Source organism: Mercenaria mercenaria, unplaced genomic scaffold (genome assembly GCF_021730395.1).
Source record: "Mercenaria mercenaria strain notata unplaced genomic scaffold, MADL_Memer_1 contig_4869, whole genome shotgun sequence".
Classification (NCBI taxonomy): Eukaryota; Metazoa; Mollusca; class Bivalvia; order Venerida; family Veneridae; genus Mercenaria; species Mercenaria mercenaria.
This window is the reverse complement of record NW_026463132.1, coordinates 41,992-66,451: the sequence shown is the minus strand read 5'-3', so window position 1 is coordinate 66,451 and position 24,460 is coordinate 41,992. Positions and strand designations below refer to the sequence as shown.

The 24,460-nt window shown below is 34.3% G+C and overlaps 1 protein-coding gene across 1 annotated transcript; it reads right to left on the bottom strand.

Moving 5' to 3' along the window:
• Positions 1-1,014: 1,014 nt before the first annotated feature.
• LOC128554244 (arylsulfatase J-like) lies at positions 1,015-23,009 on the bottom strand (the record flags this gene model as incomplete). The annotated part of the gene is made up of 5 exons (XM_053535492.1): positions 22,693-23,009; positions 9,803-9,923; positions 7,838-8,199; positions 1,867-2,050; positions 1,015-1,202 (listed from the first exon to the last, which is right to left on the bottom strand). Coding segments are annotated over exons 2-5 (849 nt in total), but the record flags the coding sequence as incomplete, so codon positions are not given.
• Positions 23,010-24,460: the final 1,451 nt, after the last annotated feature.

The following is a 24,460-nucleotide window of genomic DNA, read 5'->3' as shown; positions in this document are numbered from 1 at the left end:
CTGGCCTTTTGATGTGCTGTGTGCTTTTCGGAAATTTTATTTACCCTTACCTGTTACTTGTTTGATGAAAATATACTCTCTACTACTGATAACATATCCGAGTTTGCTACAAAACATGCGTGGTTGTGCTGAAGATCTTCTTACAAATTAAATAATACATTTTCAGTTACACTAACTGAGCTGCTCAAATTCTTTACCGTAATCGTTCGACGAGTTACTGTTCCTGTACAATAAACAAGGACGAATATCAAACAGGGAAAGCGACGTTATAAAAACGCAGCCTCCCCAAACGTAAACCCAGCACGTGAACGATTATAGCTGGTTTTTCCAACAAATTAAAGGGGTCCCTGCAAAAAGGTACTTATCTCCATTTAGTAAATATGTTGTGAAACGTATTTTTGTAAAATTTCGGTGAAATATGATACTCCCAAAATAATTTCAGCTGTAGATTGTATACTGTTTAAACAGTCGTATTACAAAAGTTCGTGTATTTGCACTATTTATGTAAGTTTCATAACACAAACTCTTGTTTTGGCGATTATGTTTATGCAACAACGGTTCTAAGTCCATGGAGTTAGAACCATTGTTACATTTGAACTATGATTTGCGAATCATTTTTGCCTAAATATATCAATGTAATATATTAATTTCACATACCTGATGACTTTTGAAATTATTGATACAGTCTATTTACTTTAGACTTGTGTTCTTTTCAAAACCGAAACAACCGAAACAGCCATCAAAGCCCTGAACTAATTGATGTCAAGTTATTGCTGATTTAAACCCAATGTAGCATACGTGAAATACCATTTTTTTCTACTCTTAAACAGAAGAATACTCTGCTGGGTCAGTTAATCAGGTGCGGAAAGATTTGTAATGCCATAAATGCCCTAACTCCATTTTGACCTTTTTGCACGGACCCCTTCAATTCTAAGGATGCAAATATTTGAAAACTTAAATTCAAAGACAAGCTGAAAAACATAACATAAAATACACTTTTTCAAGTTGTCATACCTTGTCAACGTAATGTTGTCGCACTATGTTTTTTACTTTATCAGCAAATAAATTGGTCGAGTAATAGCCACTGTATTTTGACATGTTCGCCGGTTGATCATTCTCTAGAAGATCGAATCCACTCATGAAATAACTCCCAAATTGGTTTGTGATGTGGGTATAGTAGTCAGAATGACCAGTAAGAAACCCTTTAAATTTAAAAACAAACATAAAATCATGGGAAAACAACTCGGTTGCATGTATCGCATATACAGTCATTCATAAAATCGCTTGGATCGTTGGTATAGATCATATGTTAGGGTTATGTTAGTTATGGAGTATTTTTAAAATAGTGTTTTGTGAACGGCGTAGTTCACATATTGCCATGATTTCCAATATTCAATATGTAGCACATTATTTTCTGGGAAAAGACTAGAAAAAAATAGAAATATTAGCATGGGCACATACATGGTGAAAATGATATGCTATGAATATAACAAATTATTCTGATATGCATTATGAACATGTATCAAACGTGAAAAAATTTTAAAATGTAAGTTCACTATTGATATCACGTTGAAACGTCCTATAGTGCGCTACTTTGGTTACCATATGACTACAATTTCTTATTTAGTACTGTCAGAGTACAGTTAGTTGGTTACAGTTGTATTGTTCAATTTTATAAGCCGTTGCAATAACAAGTTGAAAAATCAGTTTATACATGAATTGAAAATACCAGTATTGCAGGCTTTATAGAATCCTTTTACAGAAAAATCAAAGGTATATGTACAGAAATGCAATTTTACGATAGCTGTTGTTTGCTGATAGTTTAATCGAAAAATAGGTTCAAGTAAATAAAATCGTGTTTCGTACCAAAGAAACTATCAAACCCTCGATGGGTTGGTAAGTATTCTGGCTTGAAGAAACCCACATGCCACTTTCCTACCATGTGTGTAGTATACCCTGAGTCCCTCAGTTTTTCTGCAATCGTTGGGTTAACTAGAGACAAGCCCGATGGAGTTGCTGGGCGTAAAACCCAGTTCAGGCCTGTGTAAATCTAAGGAAAAGGAATGTGTAATCAACATATTTAGCTACAATGGATACATGATTTAGTATGCAGATTATATATATCTGTGTGTGTGTGTGTGTGTGTGTGTGTGCGTGCGTGCGTGCGTGCGTGCGTGCGTGCGTGCGTGTCTGACTGACTGTCTGTCTGTGCAAACATAAGAATATCATAACAATATGCCAGGCAAAATATATAACAACTACAGCAATATCATTGCACAAGGAACAAAACTTATTTGGTCACTCTGCACTGGATGTTTGACATACTGACCTCAAATTAATAATTAATGGTCAGGTCAGCTGTGATACCGCACAGATGAATCTTTTATAAACCTCTCTGTAGATACATCATCTTCGACATACGCTAGATTACCAGGACCTTTTACAAGATCTGTTCCATCTTCAGCATCAGAGGACCACTTCCAGTGTTTAACAGTGAAAGGACTTCATTTTATTCATATTAATGTCAGGTCAATCTTACCTAAAATTTCTGAACTGAGAATTCTTGCCTTGGAAAGCAAAGCTACTGTTATATGTATATCAGAAACAAGATACACGTAGACAACTTCACAGTAGTTAGATGTGACAGAGACAGACATGGGGGTGGTCTATGTTATTATGTCAGGAATGATGTTGCATTTAGACACGAGACATGGTTTGAATATTTTACATGCTGAATTTGTTTTTATTGAACTTCTTTTTCCCAAAATTAAATCAATTTTGATAGGAACATTTTATAGACCACCAAATCAATCAATTTTTACTGAGTGTTTTGAAAATCTTTTTAATTAAATTAAATAATCTCAGATCTGATTGTGAATGATATCTTCTAGGGGATGCCAATATATGTTTTAAAGTGTTACGCCAATACTTTGAGGATATTTGATCTTCAATAAATTATCAGAGAAGCAACTAGAATTTCTACAACATCTAGTAGTATCATTGATCATATTTTAACAAATTCAAAGGACAGATTGAGTCAGTATGGTACAATTTCTATTGACATTAGTGATCATTTCATGACATTTTGTACAAGGAAAATTTCCCAACCATTCTTTTCAAAACATAATTTTGCAAAAGTTAATTGTATTAAGAATTACAGTAAGGAATTATTCATTGAACATTTAGAAAAGGCTGATTGGAGTAAGTGCTTTTATTCTGAAAATGTAAATAGTACTTTGATAGCTTTTAAAGATATTTTTATGTCAGTTCTGAAATCAGATGTACCTTTTAATGTAGTCAGACTCAATCAGAAAACTGAACCTTGGATGTCAGCTGAGATTTTACATTACATAAGGCTCAAAGATTTTAACTCTTTATAAATTTAGAACGGATGACATACATGAGGTCTATTCCATGTATTGTAAATACAGAAATATTGTTCAAAGGCAAGTTAGAAGTGCAAAATCAAAAATTGTCATAGTCCTAGAAAAACTGCAGATCATTTCAATGAATTCTTCATAACTGTTGCATCAAAACTTTTTGATAAATTACCATGTCCTGGTCATTTATTTTAGCTAGATTTCGAAGCTTTGATTGATTTTCATTATGTTAGAAATCCTCATAACAGTGTTCTTGTCTTGAAACATGTGTCTGAGTCCTTTGTCTTTAAAGAACTGAAGAACCTGAAAGCATCAAAAAGTACTGGTCTTGATGAAATACTTACCAGATTTATGAAAGATACTGCTGTATTTTTGAAAATTCCCGTTACTTTTATTGTCAATATGTCTATTTCTGAAAACCGTGTACCTGAGAACATGAAAGTAGCTAGAGTAAAACCTTTGTACAACAAAATAGCAATTTGGAAATTGGTAATTACAGGTCAGTTAGTGTTTTAAGTATTGTGTCAAAAATTTTAGAAAAATCAGTGTATACACAACTTGATGTTTTAATAAGATGCAGTCTGGTTTCAGAAACTCATATTCTACAGATACTTGTCTAATTCACTAAATGGATCACATTAGAAGTAATAATGCCAAAGGCCTAATCACAGGTATGGTCATGTTGGATCTACAGAAAGCTTTTGACACTGCTGATCATGAAATTCTTTGTGGCAAGTTGAAATAAATAGGTGTCAAAAGCACTGACTGGTTTATGTCATATCTATCTGTTAGAAAACAAACTGTATATGCCAATAGTGTTTCCTCAGAATACAAACATGTTATATGTAGTGTACCTCAGGGCGATATTTTAGCCCCACTTCTTTTCCTGTGTTATGTTAATGATACGGTTATTAGTATGGACCTTGAATGTAAATTAATTTTTGTATGCTGATGAGAGTGCTATATTGTTTGCGCATAAAGATCCAAAGGTTATTTCTTTAAAATCAGGAACAGTTTTAGAGTCTTGTTTCAACTGCCTGGTGGATAACAAACTGTCTCTTCATTTTGGTCATACTGAAATTTAACATTGTTTGTAATGGACACAAGATTGAGACATCTGAGTCTGTAACATATTTAGATGTCACTACTGACAGCTTATTATCAGGAGACATTGTTAATAACATAATAAGTATAGTAAATTCACATCTTAGATTTTTGTATCGACATGCAAAGACTTAAGCACTAGAAAGTAATTTTGCTCTGCTTTGATTCAATGTCATTTAGAATATGCTTGTACTTCATAGTATCCAAACTTAAACAAGGGTCTTAGAGATAAGTTACAAACTTATCAAAACAAGACTGTCGGATTCATAAATGGCATGGGACCGAGAGAAAGCGCAAAATCCTGGCTAAAATGTTATTGTTGAATGTCGAAAATAGAAATAAGCAGTTACGTTTGAATCATGTATTTAAAATCGTCAATGACAAATGCCCTTCATATATGAGAGAAAATTTTGTACCTGTCAGAACTGTTCACTCTTATTCTACAAGGGCCAATATGTGCAATTATAGTTTACATAAATCGTTTGGGAAAGAAAATATATCTTTGAGTTTTAATGCAATAAAAGAAGAAACATCTTTTAGATTCAGCTGTGAAGAACAGTGTGAATTGTTGACATGGTCCAATACATAGTTTTGAGTTTTAATGACAATGGCTAGTTGATTGTGTTTAGGATCTACAAATATATCATAGAAACAGTTTTATGAGTATGTATTCGCAGTACATGAGTGTCTGCGCTATTGTGGTGTACGTTTTAGTGCGACTGTTTTTAAAGAACATGGCATTCCCTTGTATATTTGTCCTTGTTCAACTTTCCCCTTCGAGTTGCTCCCTCCTCTCCCCCCCCCCCCCCCCCCCCCCCCCCCCCCCCCCCCCCCCCACCACCACCACCAGACCCCATTTTGCCCTTTACAATTTCCTTCCCCTCCATCAATATTTAGCATAAATTAATTAAATTAATATGTACTTGTGGGATGTTTGAAGCAACCCGTCTGAAATATTTTTTTCCATTACAGCTTCTTTTTGGTGTGGGCCTACTATGCAAATGCGTGTCTCTGGGGCTGTGTTTTTGGTGCTCTGTGCTTCCGATAAATCTACCCTTACCTATTATATTTTTAGTTTCAAAGCTTCAAAATTCCAAAGTCTCTTTTAATATTTTGCTTTTGTGTTTAAATATGTTTTCCTTATAGTTAATGTAATTAGCCAAGGATCCCATTGGAAATAAGCTTTCTAACTTTCATGGGCCATCCTAGGTGATTACACATTGCTATGATATATAAATGTTGCTTCCAATTTTATTCTAATTAACATTTGTTTCTATAATATAAAGGTACACATAGTGTTAATGAGCCCGGCTGTGAAACAAATTACACTGTGATCTTAGTAAACTAGATGTACTTTACCTATGTGAATCTATAACATTTTAGTTACCCAACTACTGGATATTTTAGCATATTTGTGTACTGGGTGCCGACCAGTCACCGGTCTTTCCAGGGTTTTTCCATTGCCGTTTTATGAAAAATGAACACAAAAACATGAAATTTGCCACGATAAAACTTCAGCTCATTTGTCTTCCAAAAATGTAAAAACCTCTTGGATGTAAAACATCGGATATTTTGAGGCTCAAAAGGGGTAATGAAATGCACTACATCAAACAACAAGGTGGAATAGTCACCGGCGAAAAATTTTCGAAGACTGATTATTTTTATTTGATGTTGACAGTTGTACCGAAAAAAAACTGATTATGTCCACCTGTCCTCTACGCCTTCTAGAAACATGTTTCATGCACATTCAAAGTGTTAAACTATACTCGGGGTCGAACTACATAACAGCAGTGATTAACCCCATGTTACCATTTTAAACGAAATATTATCTGCAGAAAATACCTCGGTGCTTATGCCACCATAAGGAGCCAACAATCAAATCTATTTCCGTTTTTGTTACTTTCGGAAAACCAAGCAATCTATAAATATATTTTTATACAAATGAGGCTCGGAATGGATGTAAATATATATTATCATATGCAAGGGCATTCACTCGTGTGGTATTAACACATGACCAAGCATATGGTTCAGACGTTCATTCATTTTGCAGAAATAGTATTATGTTTTACCAATATGTGATCCAAGTGAGGAATGAATCTAGGTAATTATTTGAGACCCACTTTGTGCCCCGCCCCCCCCCCCCCAAAATAAATCAAGTTGCGCATGTGCTCTGCCATTCCAATGCCCCAAGGTCAGAGGACAGCAGTTTTGTAAACACGAGTGAGAATTGGTACGATATTCCTCGTTTATACTTATTTGTCAGTCAATGTTGATATATGAAAATGAAAAGAAAGTGCTGAATGTTTCCGATTAGCCGATTACTCCGATATAATCGAAACAATGCCGTAATTACGTTTGTCCGGTATATATTCCTGTCCGGTGACTGGTAGGCACCCAGTAAATTGTTTTAATGTGTAATATGTCATTTGTAACTTGTATATATATATATATATATATATATATATATATATATATATATGACTTATGTGTGTTTTAACCTGAATATATATATATATATATATATATAGCGAGTCGGGGAGTAGAGAGAAGAGGCTTTGGAAACTTAGGCTCTAGAAATCAAAGACAGAACTTTTCTAGGAAAAGTCAAATTTTGCAGGACGGAGTCGACCATTCATTACTCTACATATAATTAGAAATACGTTTTTTATGTATACGCGTTACAGAAAAAGAACTCGTACACAAACACAGACCTAAATGATTACAATAATGAAAACGGAGTAGTAACAAATAAAATTTGCAGGAAGATTCTATGGAACAACAGAACGCAACAAAAAACGAATATATGTGTATAAGGTTTCATCGAATCTGCTCATGATATATTATGAAATGTGCAACACACCTCACGGCCTTAGCACCGGCTTTGGCTGATTTAAATTATAGCAAAAAATGACTCTGCCACCACAAAGGACCAGAAAGTATAACAAAACTGATTTTTTCAGTACTGGGACACATCGTTGCAAAACCAGTAAACTGTATGTTCGGAACCCGGCAAGTTATCACTTGTACATCGTAATTAGGCTTATTCATGGAGGGGTACAAATTCATTCCAATAAAAATCGGTTGGATATATTGATCGAATTTTGGTATGTTATTTTCTATACATACATGGGGATAATCCCCAGCGCTTACTACATGCAAAAATATCTATAAATTATAAAAGGTTTTAGTACTGAAATAACGGTGTTTGAAAGAAACTAATATGAAAGGTGAATATTATTTGAGCATTTAAGGAGTATTTCGACTTACTCTTTTATTTATTTTTGAACAGTTTATTCTTACTTCTGATTTCAAGCTAATTGTGCTCTTTGTTCTTTTAATAGATAAAATACAACCTGGTATCTACCAGTGAGGAGTTGACCACGTGTCGGTGTACATATGGGCTGAACATAGTAGTTTTCCAGTCTTATCCCCGAAAGAGCAAGGTTGTCTATATATGGTGTTTTAATTTCCGATCCGTGATATCCAACATCATTATACCCAAGATCATCAGCAACAATTAATAGGATATTTGGTTTTTTTCTGTATCCAGATCGTCTCCTGTTATGCCATTGCAAGTTATATTGCTCTTTGTCTTGCATGTTCACTAAATTTGCATTTTTCCACAGATTGATTTTTGTCCATACCATGTAAATGGCTGAAAGTCCTATAACTAGTATCAGCTTTCGGAAGTAGAGCTTCCTTTTAAGTATAAATGCTGAAAAGAAACATTTTATACCATACACATTATCTTTAAAATTGTTCTTTCCAATTTTATGTAACCCCTCTTCGACTAGTTTTCACCAGTTATTATATCAAAATGATTTGCCCCGAAACGCACATCAATGTAAAACATATAATGCTTTTTTTAACAAAGTTTAAAAATGTTGGTACTTTGACTAGATTAATCAAAAAAGTGCCATCACATCTCCATTTTTTTTTATCTTTTCATATCATCTACGAGGGTTGTCCCAGAAAATCGTAGACTTTTTTTTATTATTTCGAAAATAAGCGACGCATCAAATAATTATTTTAACTGATGCTATTTCATTGTATACTCTACAGGACTATAGGGTTTAAAATTAAATATCTGTCATTTTTTTTAAAGTATTTTCTAAATAATGGACGGCAGTCAGTGCTAGTCGGCGCACGCTCAATTTTCCCACTACAAAAATATGTGGCTTCCTTTTAATGCATGTATCTTACCCGACACACATCTCACAGGATTAATATCTATATCGTCGTTAACGGCAACGTTTGGCGCGTATTGTGTTTTAAGTCTTTGACTTTACTAACGTTAAAGTAGTGACGTAATTTTGAAAGTAACGGTCGCACGCACTTTCAGAAATGTTCACGGCGCAGGAAGTATTAATAAAACACTGTGTAGGTCGCGGTGTGACTCCTTCACAAACAAAACGGGAGATGGAAAATTCTTGAAGTCAGGCAAATATAAGCAGGACACTTGTCTTTACGTGGTACAAACATTTTAAGGAAAGTTGGGCGAGAGATTCAAAGAGAGGGCGACAAAATGCTTTCAAAATTTTCTGCGCCGCAACCTTATCTGATGTAGTCATTTCTGAAAGTGCGTGCGACCGTGACTTTCCGAGTTACTTCACTTTTATAACGAAAGTGACGCCAAAGACTTGAAACGCAACATAATTATGCGCCACATTTTGCCATTAACGAGGATATAAATTTTGATCGTGTGAGATGTATATCGGGAAAGTTACATGAATTTGAAAAGGACGCCGCTTCTTTTTGTAGGAGGAAAACTGAGTGTGCGCCGACAAGCACTGACTGACGTCCATTATTTAAAAAATACTCGAATAATATGACAGATACTTAATTTTAAACTTTATAGCCCTAGAGAGTACACATGTGGCTTATTTTTGAAATAAGTAACTAACGTACAAAGCAAACACGCGAGGACAAAACAAACGAACAAATGAACACGTGGTGCACCACCTTGGAAATGTCAGTGGCAAAACACCAGTGGGGAACTTAAACCGGTTTATGGTGCGCACCCATTCTCACGCATACCCCCACCATGCATGTAAAACACAAAATGTTCCTGTTTGATTATATATATGCCTTTGCAGAAGGCAGAACATCAAGAGAAACACCCTTAAGGGCCCGACGAAACAGGCCAGAAGTCAGAAAATAAAACAGTTATGAAAAGATGGGATTTAAAAACTGCCTATTTCTGAGTCCTCCACTTCCGTCAGACACACTGAAAGAGGGAAGCGTTGACTTAGAAACATTCTTCCGATTTGCAGTTTTCAACATGCAGATAAAAAAACAGTAAAGGAATATTCGCTTACCTTTGAAATGTCTCTTTAATCCAATTTTGTGTAAGTTAATTTCATCCATGTTCAGTAAAGTAGTGTCTTTCTTGCTTTCTTTACATTGCTTTTTGTTTTGATTTTCTTTCAACATCAACCTCTTTTAATCAAGAAAATAGCCTATATTAACCTTATATTTAGTGTCGCCCACCTTAAAACGAAAGCCTGTAAAATACAAATCAAACACTTTTAACGGTAAATTACCAGCAGAAGAAATGGAAGATGCATCAAAAATGAACATGCTTTTATATTTGCAGGGACGATGAGGAGTCGGACACTCTTTCCCAGTTCTTTGGTCTCGCAAGTTATTCACTTATATACGATCAGACGACCCCTCTGCGCAGCGCATTACAACATTCCATACAGGTCATTACTAATATATGATATCAAACATTAATCAGATCTGTAGAAATATCCTTTAGAAGCATAGAATACAGAAGAATAACAGCATACTCGGTTTTATTGTGTCTGTTCATGAGAGGTAATGAAATGTGCAACTCCCCTCACGACCCTTAGCATCGGCTTAAGCGGAACTTTATTACACATATGTTAGATGGACTCTTATCCAAAAGGATCAGAAAATATAACAACACTGAACGTTTCTTGTATACTGAACCATGTAACTGGCATTGTAGTGTTGTATCCAAATACGTCAATGCCAATTTGAGACGCAACGAATGACGGTACGATACAACGCACATTTGGCTATGCTCCGCGAAAAGTTATGACACAATGAATTACATCGTTATGCACCACACAACTGATTGTTCTTTTCTAACAATTTTAAGCCATACAAATTCAAAAATATATTCTACTGAATTTATTCCCTCTTCCTGGTCACCTTAAATGATACACTTGTAATGTAAAATCATGCTGGTATAAAATGAACATGCTATAAGTAAGTAAAATGCAGCAGAGTACTTAAATTAGTCTACAGTCATTCTACATGCAGACAACGTTACAGTCTGTCAGGAATTGGGTTCTATAAAAGGAAAAAAACACGACCATCTGAAAATTGCTGTTGTGTCAATAGAGCATATACACTATCCAGAAATTTTCAAACGCGTACATCTTATTAACAGAGAACAAAATTGTCCTAAGTCCGATGGACGACTTGGGTTTCGAATGTTGTCTTTGGATATTTCAGTCTAACGTCATCTCAGTGCTTAAATAGAAATAATGAATTTCCCACATCGAGATAAATGCGACCACATTTGAAAGACTCCAAAATGCCTGTAGGTGATGAAGAAAATTATATGATTTACATGATACATTATTTGACAAAAACATTTAAACCATTATTTTAGCGATTAGAAAACATTTATTATTCATCCAATGAGTAATTTGTAAGCAAAATCCAAATATCCCAGGTTATTTAAAAGAAATCAATTAATTACCAGTTTTGTTTAATACACAAGATGACACCCAAAAGTTAGTAGAGAGCAGACGATGGTTGCCAAAATCAACCTTTTTTATCTGATTAGATCAGGAGGGCCTGCTAATCACTAATTACTACTGATGTGATTGGTTACTTAACACCCTGAGGCAATTAGATTGACCCCTGTTTTTGCTTAACTCCTCCCCTGTTTATTATTTTTTTCTTTTTATCCAAAAGAAAGAAATCCGAAATGTGTTGTATTAATGAAAGTTAAATAGTGTAATCTACTACAATTTGTCTTTTTATTAGTATGATTTTACTTCAAATCAGTCTAAAAACCGTTAAATGTAATGCCAAGTGTTTGAACCTATAATTGCCTAGATTTAAGATTTTAGTGGGTTAATAAGTCTGGCCGATTTGCACAGTGTATAGACTCTCTGTACGCCCAAACGGAAGTCGCCAAAAAACTAGGCGTTCACTTCCGTATTTCAAATTTTTGGAAGCTGTCGGTAGTAAGTATTTTTATGTTTTTCTCTGGCTGTTTGAAGAAATATTCTTGTTCTATGTATTTCTTCAGTGTATGATAAATATATCTGCAACACAGTCGTTAAATAGACATTAACGCTTGAAATTAAAACGTATTTTCACCAAAAAAACAGATGGTCAAACCAAAAGATGAAGCATTCAGGCTAAAAATGCCCATTATTCCGAAATTGCAGAGGAAATACATGTCAGAAGCGCTTCTGAATGTTTCATTATCAATCCATGCACATGAGTTTATACCTACAAATATGCAATTACAATTCTGAATAGCTGAAATATTGTTTAATCCAACATGCATCTGAATTATGCACTGGCCGCCTAGTCGCAAAACTTGATATAAAACTGTAACACTATTCGCCAAAACACTGTACGCCTATTCAATGAAGAAATGATGAAGTGTTTGCGCTTATATGCTCCATATACTGTACTCATTGCTCCATATACTGTACTCATTGAATTCATAGATAAAGGTTTTGTATTGTACTTTACTTACGGCAGTCAAATAGTATTTATTGGTCTATTTCACCAACGATGTCATTGTCTTGGACAAGAAATAGTACGCGTGTTTCCGCCAACATACGAGAAAAATATATATATTCCGCTCAGTTTGACAGGACATTCTATTTTTAATTTTAGCTCCACTATTCGGAGAATAGGGGTGCTATTCTACTCGTCCCGGCTTGGCGTTGGCTTTCTGTGGTTAAAGTTTTTCGTCAACCTTTGCTTTTCTGTAACATCTTTTTTACTTCTGCTTATATCTTACTGTAACTTCACATAAACATTGTGCAACATATCACCCAAGGTGTTTGAAATTATTTTTATGTTTACAAATTTAAGTTTCGTCGCTGTCTACCTCGCCGACGGCAACTGTTTCTTCTGTGAATGATAATAAAGTCCCCGTCGTAAAGTCCGAACAAGTCTCTGAGATGCCGGAAATGGATAAAAACACTGGGTTGTGCTACGTAACGATTACATTAATGATGCGTTAGTGATTAATGTTCCTAACTGTGTAAAAAATCTAGTCATTATTACAAAAAATAATTTCAAACACTGCAGGTTAGAGTTAATTAGCACGCATTTATCAAATTAAATTGTCCGCGCAGCTGCGCCACACTAGACCAATTTAATTAATAAATGCTTACTAATAAACACTAACCTATACGAAAAGTGGAATCGAAACTGTAGTAATAACATCCAAACTGATCCATGATGAAAGAAATTATAACTATTATTTCTTTAATTGTTGGTTATCATAAAACAAAGTCAAAACATTGAAATATAAGAATGAAAAGAAGTTTTGAATAGGCGTACAGTGTTTTGACAAAGCGTACAGTACGGATTTTAAAAATTGCGATTAGTGGGCCAGTAATGTATCGAATAGTGGGACGGGTAATCGGCATACATGTCTCAGAAAAACATATTTTCCTGAAAACGTATTCGTTACCATAGAGCCATGCTAGTATTTATCAATGCGTAAGATATTTATCTACGAAGTAGCAATGGTTTCAATTCTTTGCAAAAGCTCAAGATACATGAATTTCAAAGAATTAAAAGTTTCATTACAAAATCGGACAAATATCAACGCTTGATTTGACTTGAAATTAAGTATATAATGAGTTTTATCAGGCGTGTTTGGTATCTACGTAAACAGTAGCTCTTAGACAAAACGAAAATTAAAAAATACACTTACTTTATGAGATATCAACGAAATAAACAAAGAAAATCCAAGCCATCCGCAACAGCAAAAATTTGTGTTTTGATTTTTCAACGCCTAGTTTTTGGCGACTTCCGTTTGGCGTACAAAGAGTCTATACACTGTTATTTTAGCCAAAGGCTCAAGGTGATGTCCCTAGTCTGTCGTTCGTCCGTCAACAATTTTATTTTGTCTGCACGATATCAGTGTGTATATACCACGTGGTGTGTGACGTCATTTTCGGGTATTACGGCAAGAAAAGTTATAAACAAATCCGTCGATTTAGAACTTAAAACACCGTAAGGTTTTCATTTTTTCACCGATTTTAATAATTCTTTAACGAGGCACAAGCAAAGATAGTGGGCTATAAACATAAGACAAAGTTGTTCTGAAATTCTAAGCAGTTTTTGCAAAGGTCGGTCCCAACCCTGAATTTCGGCAAATTCTTGGAGGGTAATACGGCAAGAAAAACCCGTGTTTTACAAGATAATGCAGGATTGCTTTCCTTTACATTGTTGTGCCTTTCACCGCTTTCGATTCCAAGAAGGCCAGCGAATCACTTGACTGAAAATAAAATGGTAGGTTTCTCTTTGAAAACATATGTCTTCGGAAAATGCTAATACGGCAAGAATGATATGACGGCAAGCAGATTCATGAATACTCCTATTGTCCCTAACAGCAGTTGAGACTTACTTACTTCTGTCAGCAGGTTAGTAAATAGGGCATACCTACATAGGGCATGGTATGCTAAACTAGACGGAACCGTTTATAAACAGTAAAGCCCTATTTCATTTTTGAAGTTTTGACAAAACATTTTTCCGTATGCCTGAGATTTATTAAAAAGAATAATTCAGTGGTCTGTTTTCAAAATTATTGTTACGTTTTCATGCACTTCAATCCATAGGAAGAATGGGGGCTTTGCTGTACAAGCAGTTGTACTATGAGAGCGATAAAGGACTGTCATAGCCGTCTCAAGATTATTTTTTAAAGTCTGTCTGTTTAACACAACTTGAAAAAACTTTTTACGAATATTTTTGGCAAGTAAAGTGATTGCATAGGCATTGTTTTACATTCTATTTTACGAACATGATTCTGAAACGATATTTTGAACGATTGTAATTTTGTTCATAAAAGATATTTATCGTTTGTCAAAAATAATTTGATACTATGACAACTTACTTATAGGGGTCTGAAGAATGCGTGTAATACTGTACAATTTTGATATTAGATTATGCAAAACCTTAAGAAAATTCAAATTTATAATGTTACGTTTACCGAACAGGATAAACCTTCTTTACTTTGCATACTTTTACTTTTATGCCCCCTTTTATGACATAAAGTTTTAGCACTTTCTGGATTCATCATTATATGATTGGACATAATAATTCTTAAATTTTATGTTAAGCCAAAGTTATCTTCAGTAATGATTCCGCGATCCTTACCATAACTAGGGTCGTAACTTAGTAAACAACTGTTTCATGACATGACCTGTATTTAGAAGATGTTACACCGACCCTTGATTCCGTCTGTGACAACTATGTTTTATTTTCCAACAGATTGGTATGCCTAAGGAGCAGATCAATATCGCACTGATGTGTGCTCTTTGGCTAATCGCTAACGCTTTATTCAAAGGTCATGCAATAATTTTCTCTCTCACGTTCAGTGTGGTCTTTATGAGATACAAAGAATCGTTGGTTTACGCGTTGAAAGTGTCCAAATATTTAAGAAAATATTTTAACACATTACGTTTTGTACGAGGATTGTTCAAATATGAATGCATCTAGAACCTTATCTCGCTCAATAATGCGAAAATCACGAGGAAATTAAAATTATTGGGTAGATAAACATGTTGTCTTTACATTGATACCACACCCATTAAAATCCGTTCACTTTAGCTGTGCCTATCGCTCGCTAAACATTGCCTACTCGTGTATACTAATACACGCCGTTGAAATACGGTCCTATATTAAGAATCGTTGTATTCTTGGCATAGGGTGTAAAGATATTTTTAATGAAATATTTTCTGTTTTTGGGCATAATGAAATGTCTTTTTCGACAGTTATTCGTTGGTTTAAGAAATTCAAATGTGGGTAAGTTTCAACAGAAGATGCACCACATGGCCGTCGGCCGAAAACAGCATCGTCTGCCAAGATGGTTGCTAGAGTGAAAAAAATAGTTGCTACTGATGCAAGATACACCGCTAGGCAAATAGCTAGTATGGTTGGCATCTCATTAGGAGCAACTCATACAATTCTGAAACGTAATTTGAAAATGAGAAAGATCTGTGCTAGATGGATACCCCATCTGTTGACAGATGAGCAGAAAAAGGCACGCGTGCAATGCGCAAAATTGTTGCTTAAACAGTTTCCAAATTACAATGTACGGTCTTTCGCAAATGTCGTCACTGGTGACGAGACATGGGTTCACTTTTTTGAGCCCAAACGAAAGATTCAGAACAAAATATGGGCAATAAAGTCTGGCAAAAGACCATGCATTGCAAAGCGGACCATGAGTGTCAAGAAGGTAATGTATGCCATATTCGTCACAACTCAGGGTCCTGCCATTCAGGTTGCTGTACCTAAAGGCAAATCCGTAAATGCGAAGTTTTACAAGACTAAAGTCCTTCGAAAACTGAAAAAAAATGAAGAAATATTTCAAAAATCGAGGACCCGAAACTGGTTTGGCCAATGTCAGATTGCTACATGACAATGCGTCATCGCACAAGGCGTCTATTGTACAAGACTTTCTGAAGCAGGAAAAGGTTGTTGTGCTCCCCACCCTCCTTATTCGCCTGACCTTGCCCCGTGCGACTTCTTTTTGTTCCCAAGTCTCAAAAAATACCTTTCTGGTCGAAAATTTTTGCAGCGCAAACACCTCGGTTCTGCAATATTCCAGTGTATTCATAGTATACCTAGAAAAGACTATGAAAATCCTTCAAGGATTGGATTAGAAGACTGAATCTTTGTATATCTGTTGGAGCACCTCGGTTCTGCAATATTCCAGTGTATTCATAGTATACCTAGAAAAGACTATGAAAATGCCTTCAAGGATTGGATTAGAAGACTGAATCTTTGCATATCTGTTGGAGGTGAATACTTCGAGGGGACCAAATAAGATTTTAATTGAAATCTATCAAGGATATATTTTTATGTGCTTAAATGCATTCATATTTGAACAATCCTCATATATTGTTTTTATTTTTTAAAGGTGCATCTGCATTTTACACTCTAGTATGACATACTAGAAGTACATATGCATATTGTTGTTATTTATAATTATATGGCTTACATTGATTAAACTGTGATAAATGGACGATACGACAAATGCAAAGTCGAGATGGAAATCCTTTGCTCTTACAATAATTTTATATCATAATTATGTGTTAGTTTGCCCATCGTCAGTAAAATTTTTGTTTAAATAAAAGATAATTTTGAAATACAAATTTATCACAAAAGGATGCTGCACAGTATTCATTTATGAACGTCGATTACTAAGTTTCATTGTGTATAATATGTCGTTGCGTTACTTGCGCATATGGAAATTACAAAGCTGGCTTGGTGACCTTTTGTTGTTTTTGCATTTGTTGTGTTACCATTGCTTTCTTGGGTCTGATAAAATGAATTGTTCAGTTTTACATAAATTTTACTATTATGTTTTACATTTCAAAACGTTTCATAAATTTCTAAAATTTGTAACTATCTACTTATACTGTCATAATTTAATATGTAATGCGTTGATTTTATTGTAATAAGTAATTTTATTGAAAATTTCAATTTCTGTGTGTATCCATAATGTAACAAACTTTACATTTGGACTCGCCTGTTGGTTTCTGTGTCTTAACACTGACGTCTAAGATTTTTTCCCAAGTTTAAGTTTAGTCTTTGTTCTCGTCATTATGCTAAAAAGTAAAAATACGTCGTCCGAGTAATTATCTTTGCTAACATCAAGCTTTTTTTTTTTGCTTTTTTTCTTTGTTTGTTCTTTTTTTTGTATCAAAGTTTAGTAGATTTATCACCATAATCTTGAAATCTCAAAGACTTATTTCGAAATACAGTTTCGATACATTATCAATTACTATTATTGATAGGCATTGTTCACAGGCCCAGCTTTCACTAATGATTGATAAGTAAACACATAATGTGAATATGTATGATATATTTTCAATGTTAAACACTTTTTGTAGACTTTTTAGCAGTTTAACTCTTTTAAGATGGTTGTTAGCATTCGCGGATGCAACAGTATAGACACATAGGGACTCATTTTTAAGATACCTCTTGAGACTATAAATAAAGTAGAAATTAGGAAACTTCTCTTAAAACCTCTAAAAAGATAACAAGTAATGAAACAGAAAAAAATAATAGATCTACTAAACGATCTTTAAGAAGCATTGAAAAAAGCCGTTCTTTCATATCACATCATACCAAAATTTATCTGAATAGAAGCTAAAGAAATCTGCCAACAGGTATTATACATGAGGAAACGTGTCTCAAACTCAATAATTCGCGAAACTGTTCGTAAGGGAACAATAGGCGTATTCATGAATATGCTTGCCGTCATATCATTTTTTCCGTATTAGCATTTTTCGAAGACATATGTTTTCACAGAGAAACCTACCATTTTATGTCAAGTAAAGTGGTCCGCATGCCTTCTTGGAACCGAAATAAACGGCAGTGAAAGGCACAACAATGTAAAGGAAAGCGATCCTGCATTATTTTGTAAAACACGGATTTTTCTTGCCGTATAACCTCCCATCATTTAGTTGTTATAATATAATAATAAGCAAAATAAAGATTTCAAAATGGAAACATAAACCTGATATTCTAGGACGCGTTCCGGCCGATCAGTGATCCCTAGCGCTGAAAGTGTTCCCAAGCTGCGTGTCTTAAGCTGAATGCTGATATTTATTCCCGGGGATGATCCGATCAAATGGTGATAAGTTATCCCGTCAGCTAATAAATGTTTTTAAGCTTGGTGTGATATTGTCGAGAGGTGATATGTGTTCCCGTGAGCTTCTATTTTTTAATACGATGTGTTGCAATGCAGGGGAGAGCTGATACGTGTTTCAAAAGGTTGATTTGTTTTTTTTGGGGATGGTTTGTTCCAGATGAGGCTAACATGTATATCCTTGGGTAAATATGTGTTTCTGATCTGGCTGTGTTTTGACCGAGGGGTGCTTGTGTTCCCGAGGGCATATATGTGGTCCCGAGAGTTTGCATATATAAAGCTGAATGTGTTACAGCAGAGGGCTGATGCGCATTCTGTGTTCCCGCGTTCTAATATGTATTCAGGAGCTTGGCATTTGCATGCCGAGAACTTTTACTTTCATGCATTCCCGCGGATTGACTTGTAGCACTGGTTCTCCCGTTTGTTTCGTTCGTTCGTTCCTGTCCAGGGCTCAAATGAGTTTCCAAGGATTGATGTATTGTTGTATACTGCGTTTGTTTCGACAGAGGGATGGTATTTGTAGCTGAATGCAGATTTATGTTCCGGAGCAATATGTTTCCTGCTGATTATTGATATTTGTTCTTGACGACTGATATGATTGGTGCCTTCTAGCAGAAAGCAAATATCGATGCTGCATTTTTTTAGCTTGTCGAAAGCCTTATGTTGTGTGTGTATATGTAAATTATATACAGATGACATCTTTTATCAATCGCTATTTGATAAATCTGATGATACCGTACCATTACTTGGTGTTGATAATAGTTGAACATTTTGCAAATGAATTGTGTTCATGGAAATGATTAATTATTACATGTATACGATTTGATTCAAATTTCTATGAAGTTGAAGGGGTCCTTGCAATAAAGGTACCTACCTCCATTTAGTAAAAATGAAGTAGAAAACGCATTTTTGTGAGGTGTGATTTTTCCGCGAATAATTGCAGCCATAAATTGTATACTATTTAAACAGTAATTTTAACAAGTTTCGTTTATTTTGCACTACGTCTATCATTCTCGGTTTTGTTTTTGTAACAAGGTTTCTAAGTCCTTCAAGTTATGCAAAAAAAGGGTTCTAAGTATATGGAGTTAAGACCATTGTATTCAAATCATGATTTGTGCATCATTTTTGCCTAAATATTTCAATAAAAAAATAATTTCACATACTTGAAAACTTAATAGTTGTTCATATAGTCCATTTACATTAGGCTTTGATATCAATTCTTTGATGTAAAATCATTGTGGAGTTACACCCAATGTTGCATAAAATACCATCTTCACTCTTAAACAGAAGAATACGCTGATTTGGGAGTTTGCAATATACATATATATAACACAACGCCTAAGCGCCGTCGGTAATATGACGCAAAGGACGTCGCAATTGAAAATACATGACAAATACGTGTTTGTGGCATATTTTCCGAATAAAAGTTAAGATGGTATTGTCATGTTGTTTTGTTGTGTAATCTTAGACATCATGTTGCTTTATTTTAGACTACTCTAATATATTTATCACCTAAGATCACTCCTGTACCACAAATTATACAAACACTACTAAAAACACTTAAAACTATACATATTGTATGTGCCAGTAGCTAAAACCTGTTTTATATGTGACTTATATTACTCATGACTCCGTCCTTGTGCGCCGTATTACCGAAAATGTTAACAGAGAGTGGTCGAACTGTCGGAATGTTGCTAGCCGGGACACATTTACGACACTTGGCTAAATTTTGATATAATTTGTTTGTAGCTTCTATCTTGATGGTTATTTCCATTACATTATGTTACAAAAATATTCAGTCGGTGGTTGTCTACCATCTGAGCTCCTTTGGTGGAAATTAACCCGAGTACCGTATAGCGGATTACTTCTGCGGGCAAAAAAAAATCTACGGTTTTGTCCTAAAATGGGTCTAGTTTATTTCTGCGTTTTTTATTTCTGCGAACTTCGAGAAAAGCAGGAATTAATTTTTGCGGTTTGCATAAACCGGAAGTAAATTATGTGCATGGGAAATAGCTACCGCATTTACTACGTCATAATTAACGGCTCAAATGCATATCGTTCTCATCAGTTATGTCTTGGTGGCAGTATCCAGGTCGGAATCTAGGACAGTGAAGTTGGTGCAGCTGATATATGTTTAAATCTGATTTCTTTTCAGTATCGTGCATGATCAAAAATCAGAGTTAAAAATAGATAATGTAGGTCTAGTACCGGTAATTCATTTTGAAAGATATTTTCATAAAAATGTAATACCGCTGGTAGAAAATTTTAAGATTTATTTACAATATATACAAATGCAAAATCTAGTATATAGTCCGTTCACAGTCCGTTCAGTTACAACAGTTTCAACACACATCAAGTTTGTTTAACTTTTCATAAACCTACACGCCCGAAACGTTAACCATTCATTCATGGACAATAGATTGATACAATAACAAAAGCAATCAACCACAGTCGATACGGTGTGAATAACTTGACAGCAGACGAAAAACTCGTGAGATAAAGATAACGGGTCGTTACATTAAGCGGAATATCAAACTTTATTTCTGCGTCAAAAAAATTATTTCTGCGTGGCAGCCTCGACCCGCAGATTTAGCAGAAATAAAAAACCCGCAGAATTAACCCGCTATACGGTACCTTTCATTGAAGTGACCGATTTGGAATTTTGTTGTAAAATACCGACAGCTCGAGTGTGTTGCTCTTGTGTTAATTCCCTATGATCTGTGTTTTTCTAGTCGGACTTTCGTCAGTTATGCCAAAAATGTGAACAATCATGTGCACGTTGGTGCACAGGTCCTGCTTACGCAATATATGCAGTCTTGGTCAAAATGTCTAATGCGGTTATTTTGGTCGTGAGTCGGCCAAAAGAGAAACAATAACTAGCTGCAGTACCTTTTAAAAAAAGCTGGTATATGAAACTTCATGTGAATCAATGCATCATAAACAAAATAGTAATGATATATAAACTGACTAATTAGGAATTTTGCTGAGTGTACATTCTCTAGCGGAAGGAAACAGCGTGTGTTTAAACCTAGCGGACTGACTTTTCAAAATTGCATAGATTCACATATTTATAATTATACATTGCAAGGTTACACGTTCTTAGAAAAGTGATTATGGGCCGAATATATTACAAGATTGTTGGCAATATGAAATTTCTCATTCTACTGCCAGTCCAGTGTTTTTGTTATTCTTCCGATTACCTTAATTCCAGACTTTCTCGCAATGTTATATTAAAGTCTGTAAACTGGATAGGTAGTTGCATCTTAATGGTTTATCTTATATTTAGAATAAACGCATACTTACCAACAATTTCATTTTACACCGATCTTTTTTTCAACATAATGAAAATCAAATAAAATCTAAAGACATACCAATATTAAGAATAAAACGTTCTTATCAAAAACTATATTTTTACTTTATTTATATGTATTATAAATTGATCAGAACATTTGTTATGTCTTTACATGATTAAGAGAGAAGAGATTATTGTTTTATAGTTTATTACTCATTGCTTAACAAGTTACAACTGCAGAGAGTATACTACATGGTTTAAGCATTATAAGCTAAGAACCTCCCAAAGGTTGTGTTAGTAGATGTCCATTATAATTAAACATTATACATGGCAGTATGTGTCCATTATAATTAAACATTATACATGGCAGTATCATACACAACAACATTAAATCCAAAATGAAGTACACCATTAATTTTACTCCTTCACTTTATCTATATATGTCCCCAATTGGCCGAGGTGAATATCACTACTAATAATACTATTTCGCTTATCTGTAAATATTCTAGATACTACTTGGAATTCAATTAAATATGATTACATATTAAGTGTTTGCATTTTATTATTATTCTAGATTGCATTGAAAATTAATTGTATATCAGATCTAAATGGTTTATTCAAAAACACGGACAAAACTATCGTAGTTTATGTAAACATAAAATTAAGTTTAATGGTATTTCATGTATTATGCATATGGTCTAAAACTGTTATAAAGTATACATGTATGGATTCTACTACCACTGAAAACTTGCTGTTTTGTAACTGCAAGGCCATTTGATTATGAATGAAGCTAGTTCTTTTAAATTTACTATATACATTAAGTAAAGTTAAATCAAATTGATCAGAATTTTATACATTTGAAGTGATATATAAAATATCAAATATTTTAATGAACGATGGATATGTGATATTTTAAATCCATTCTGATTACTGCCAATTTTTTATGCCGTCATCATACTTGTATTCGAAATTCAATTCGATTTGAACACATATTAATAATAACAATAAACTTTACTCACCAATAATCATATTTCATCATATTAAGTACATTCCAAAGTGAATTGAAAATTAGATCCGCGTATTGTTCAAGTTTGATGTTTACTTTATGCCAAAATGTACACTATGTTTATTACGTCTTAAACTAAATCGTTAGCTTTTGACTCTTCATAAGATTTTTTCAAGTCCGACTTCGCTTTCTGTTGATTCAATACTGCGCTCCCTTAGTTTTACAATTCTGTGTGACATGTTGAGTGATATTTGAATTTCTTTGCAACACTCAGCCATGATTTTCCATGTTTCTTCTGTGAGCGCTAAAGTTTAGTATTGTTAAACATCAGTTTACAGGATTTGTGATATCTAGTTTTTTGGCTAACAAGGGTACCTCATCTTCTATATCACGTATGTCAATGATCAATGGCATTTCATTAATCATGTGAAATTGTGGAATATCTATCGCCAGTGATGAAAGTCTATTACAGGTTTCAGAGTTTGTTTACTTATCTGGCAAAATTAATGTTTCAGAAGTGTTTACCTGACATGAAAAGCATTTCAACCATCAGTTTTCCATTCATTCCTCTTTCCGGAAAAAATCAACAAAAATCGAATTCGTTTCGACATTATCAAAAGTCTGAAATTGAACACAAACAAACCTATATTCAAACATACAATGATAGATATAAATTTGGAATGTTAGTACAAGGTATATACAGGTATAATTTGAAGGTCGAGCGACTATCCTTTTACCACCATTAACATATATTTTAACATTTTGCTGTTTGGGATACGACTTGGTTCATTGATGTTTTTCCTACACCTAGCCCGATCGTTTATCCAGTGACATTTAAGTCCTGTGCGAACTGTTCATCAAACAGAGGACCAAACCCCGTCATCATTGGCTCCGCTTTCCCGCGTTTACACATTCGGCCTATTCGGATATTACTTTTAAACCATCATAGGGGCGAATATAAGTGCATTTAGGATACTTCATACAAATGTTGAAGTTGTTACTGAACCCCGAGATGCATGACAATGAACTACTGTCTACAGTCTGTCCTGATTGTGTTTGCAGTTCATTGTACAGAATCACTATACCTATCATTTAATTATAAATTATTAAAGGTTTTGTTTCTGCTGATTAGCAATGGTTCAGTAATGTTATGATTTTGAGACTGGTTCTCAGTGAAACAAAGCAGAAATTAAAGGATAGAACAACAACAACATCATTTATTAGCATAATCGACATATATATGCCTTTGGCTAATGAACAGTATACAGTTCTTTCAAATCATGCGTATAAATAATTTGTAATCAAGATTTCAAACACTTAACAAATAAATTTCCTTCAAATATTTACATATATTCCTTTGGACTTTTTTCTTAGCAGATGACAACAAATTGTCAAACATTTTCAGATTTGGCCACGATGTTTTTATATTTAGGACAGGTCAATAACACATGATACTCAGATTCTATAACATTTAAATTACAATTTTGACATATTCTTTGATCCCTAGCTATACCACTATACCTTCCAGTTTCAATAGCTAAGTAATGTGAAGACATTCTAAAACAACTGAGTAATTTTCTTAAGTAATCATTATCAACATTTGTGAGATATGGTTCAAACATAAACAGCGTTTTAAATCTTGAATAATATTCTAGTTTTGGCATGTTTGTAATACTACCATGCCATTCCTGTATAAACTGGTCTCTTAACCGTTTTTGTAGCATTGGAAAATAGTTAATATTTGGCGCTATATGGTTCCATAAATATCCATATCCTAATTG